At 43.3% G+C, this 1847-nt stretch overlaps 1 protein-coding gene across 1 annotated transcript; it reads right to left on the bottom strand.

Annotated features, from left to right (window-relative positions):
* Positions 1–440: 440 nt before the first annotated feature.
* On the bottom strand, positions 441–1617 carry LOC125215294 (zinc-finger homeodomain protein 4-like). Its single transcript, XM_048116672.2, has one exon. The coding sequence runs from the start codon at positions 1131–1133 to the stop codon at positions 519–521; it is 615 nt and encodes a 204-aa protein (XP_047972629.1). The 5' UTR covers positions 1134–1617; the 3' UTR covers positions 441–518.
* Between the last annotated feature and the right edge of the window lie 230 nt (positions 1618–1847).

Genomic DNA, 1847 nt, shown 5'->3' with positions numbered 1-1847 from the left:
ACAAAATTTTTCTATTGTGGAAAAACATGGACCAATTATACATTCATAAATGTACAAATATTAAACTATATCATCAATATGAATGAGTTAGTACACGTAGATTAAATGTAATATCAGTTGAAACCACAACTCTAGCCAAACCATTAATCAAACAACCATAACATGAAACATAAAATAAATTGAAGGAATGTGAATAGAATAGAAAGAAAGAAGCATGCATATTCCCTATATCAACATAGAACACGATGATCATCATCTAACTAATACCCTCTCTATCCTATTAAAATGAAACGTTTTTGTTTCTGGATTGTATTATTAAAAATAAAACGTTTCTAAAAATGGACCAACATTTTACTCTCTTTTCAATAACTCACAAAAAAACACTACATAAAATCTGGTACTGAAAACCAAATGTTTCATATTTAATGGGACGAAGAGAATAGTGTAATGTAGTATTCCGTATTTGATTAAAGATGATAATAATGAATAAGTAATGTGACATACAAGAATTAAAAGTTCTAAAATTGTTGGGGGATTTTTTTGGAAGAGGAAGAAGTCTTGTTATTATGCATCCATACTTTGAAAACCTGCCTCTTGACGCCAACCTCAGCGCAGAATCTCTGCACTGAGGTGTCGTCTTCTCTGGGGATTCGCCACCCCAACTTCTCAGCAAACTCCAGCATCTTCTCCTTCTGCTCCACCGTGAACTTGGTCCTGAACCTCTTCCTCGCAGAGAACTGCGGCGGGAGCGGCGCCGCCGCCACAGCCGCGTGGAAGTTGAGCTCCTCGCTCGACGAGTCCGTGGCGGCGGCAAAGGCCATCTTGACCGGCTGCACCATGGGGCTCCAGTGGTGGTGCTGGCTCATGGAAGGGGACGGGAGCTGGAGCGGGTGCACCACCACTGGCTCCCTCCGGTGGAAGTTTCGGTGGCAGCTGCAGGCGGCGCACTTCAGTGCCTCGAGTGTGCCGTAGTCGCCGCTCGGCATGAACTCGCCGCAGCCGTCGGTGATGTTGCCTCCAACGCCTGCGGCGTGGTTCTTGAGGCACTCGCGGTAGATGGGTCGCTTGGATCCGCCAGAATGCGGGTCGGACCCTAATTGCACCATTTCCTTGTCTTCGCCAGGTAAAGACATTCTTGATAAACCCTACAAATTATCTCAACCACTAAAAATTAAACTAATAATAAGATAGCAGCATTATTGAGACTTGTAGTGCAAATCCCAACAACCCTCCCATCCAAGTCCATTAATTGGAAGACCTAATTAGTGGAATTGAGTGAGAAGAAAGAGACCTAATTAAGCTAGGGTTATTAAAGCTTGGGTGAAGGAGAGAAAGGGGAAAGAGGGGTATGAAAAATTGGGAAGAATTTGAGTAGCTAGTGAGTGTTGCAGTGGTTCCAACAGCCAACTAAGTATCCAACAAGAGACAGGTTTGTTGCTTGTGATGAAGCTAAGGTGGGGAAGAGAGAGAGAGAGAAAGATGAGTGGGAAACAACTGATGATGAGATTAACAATCGATCTGAACACAAAAAACAACCGACAATGTCATGTTCGTCCTCTCCCACGCCCTGCCACTTGGTCCCATCCCACCCTTCATTATTGCACACCATCCCAATTTTCCTACCCACCCACGTATACCAATAGGATTTCTTATTCAATCAAGAATTCTACTACTAATAAGGATAATAAGAGCATTCACATTCGTGCTCTTAGCTAAGAGCATGGAGGTAGGCCAGGACCCACTTTTACTCCTTGTCCTTAGCTAAGAGCACAACACCCCCATCCGTGCTCTCTAAGGACAAGCTCAAGGGTCCCACCATTCTATTATTAAATTTAAATACTCCAATT

Source organism: Salvia hispanica, chromosome 2 (genome assembly GCF_029641045.1).
Source record: "Salvia hispanica isolate PSC_SH4W2 chromosome 2, Shi_PSC_v1, whole genome shotgun sequence".
NCBI classification, from domain to species: Eukaryota; Viridiplantae; Streptophyta; class Magnoliopsida; order Lamiales; family Lamiaceae; genus Salvia; species Salvia hispanica.
This window is presented reverse-complemented; position numbering and strand designations above follow the sequence as displayed.

What these genes read in the sequence shown, in the direction of transcription:
- LOC125215294 (XM_048116672.2), bottom strand. Translation starts at nt 1,133, where the DNA reads ATGTCTTTACCTGGCGAAGACAAGGAAATGGTGCAATTAGGGTCCGAC.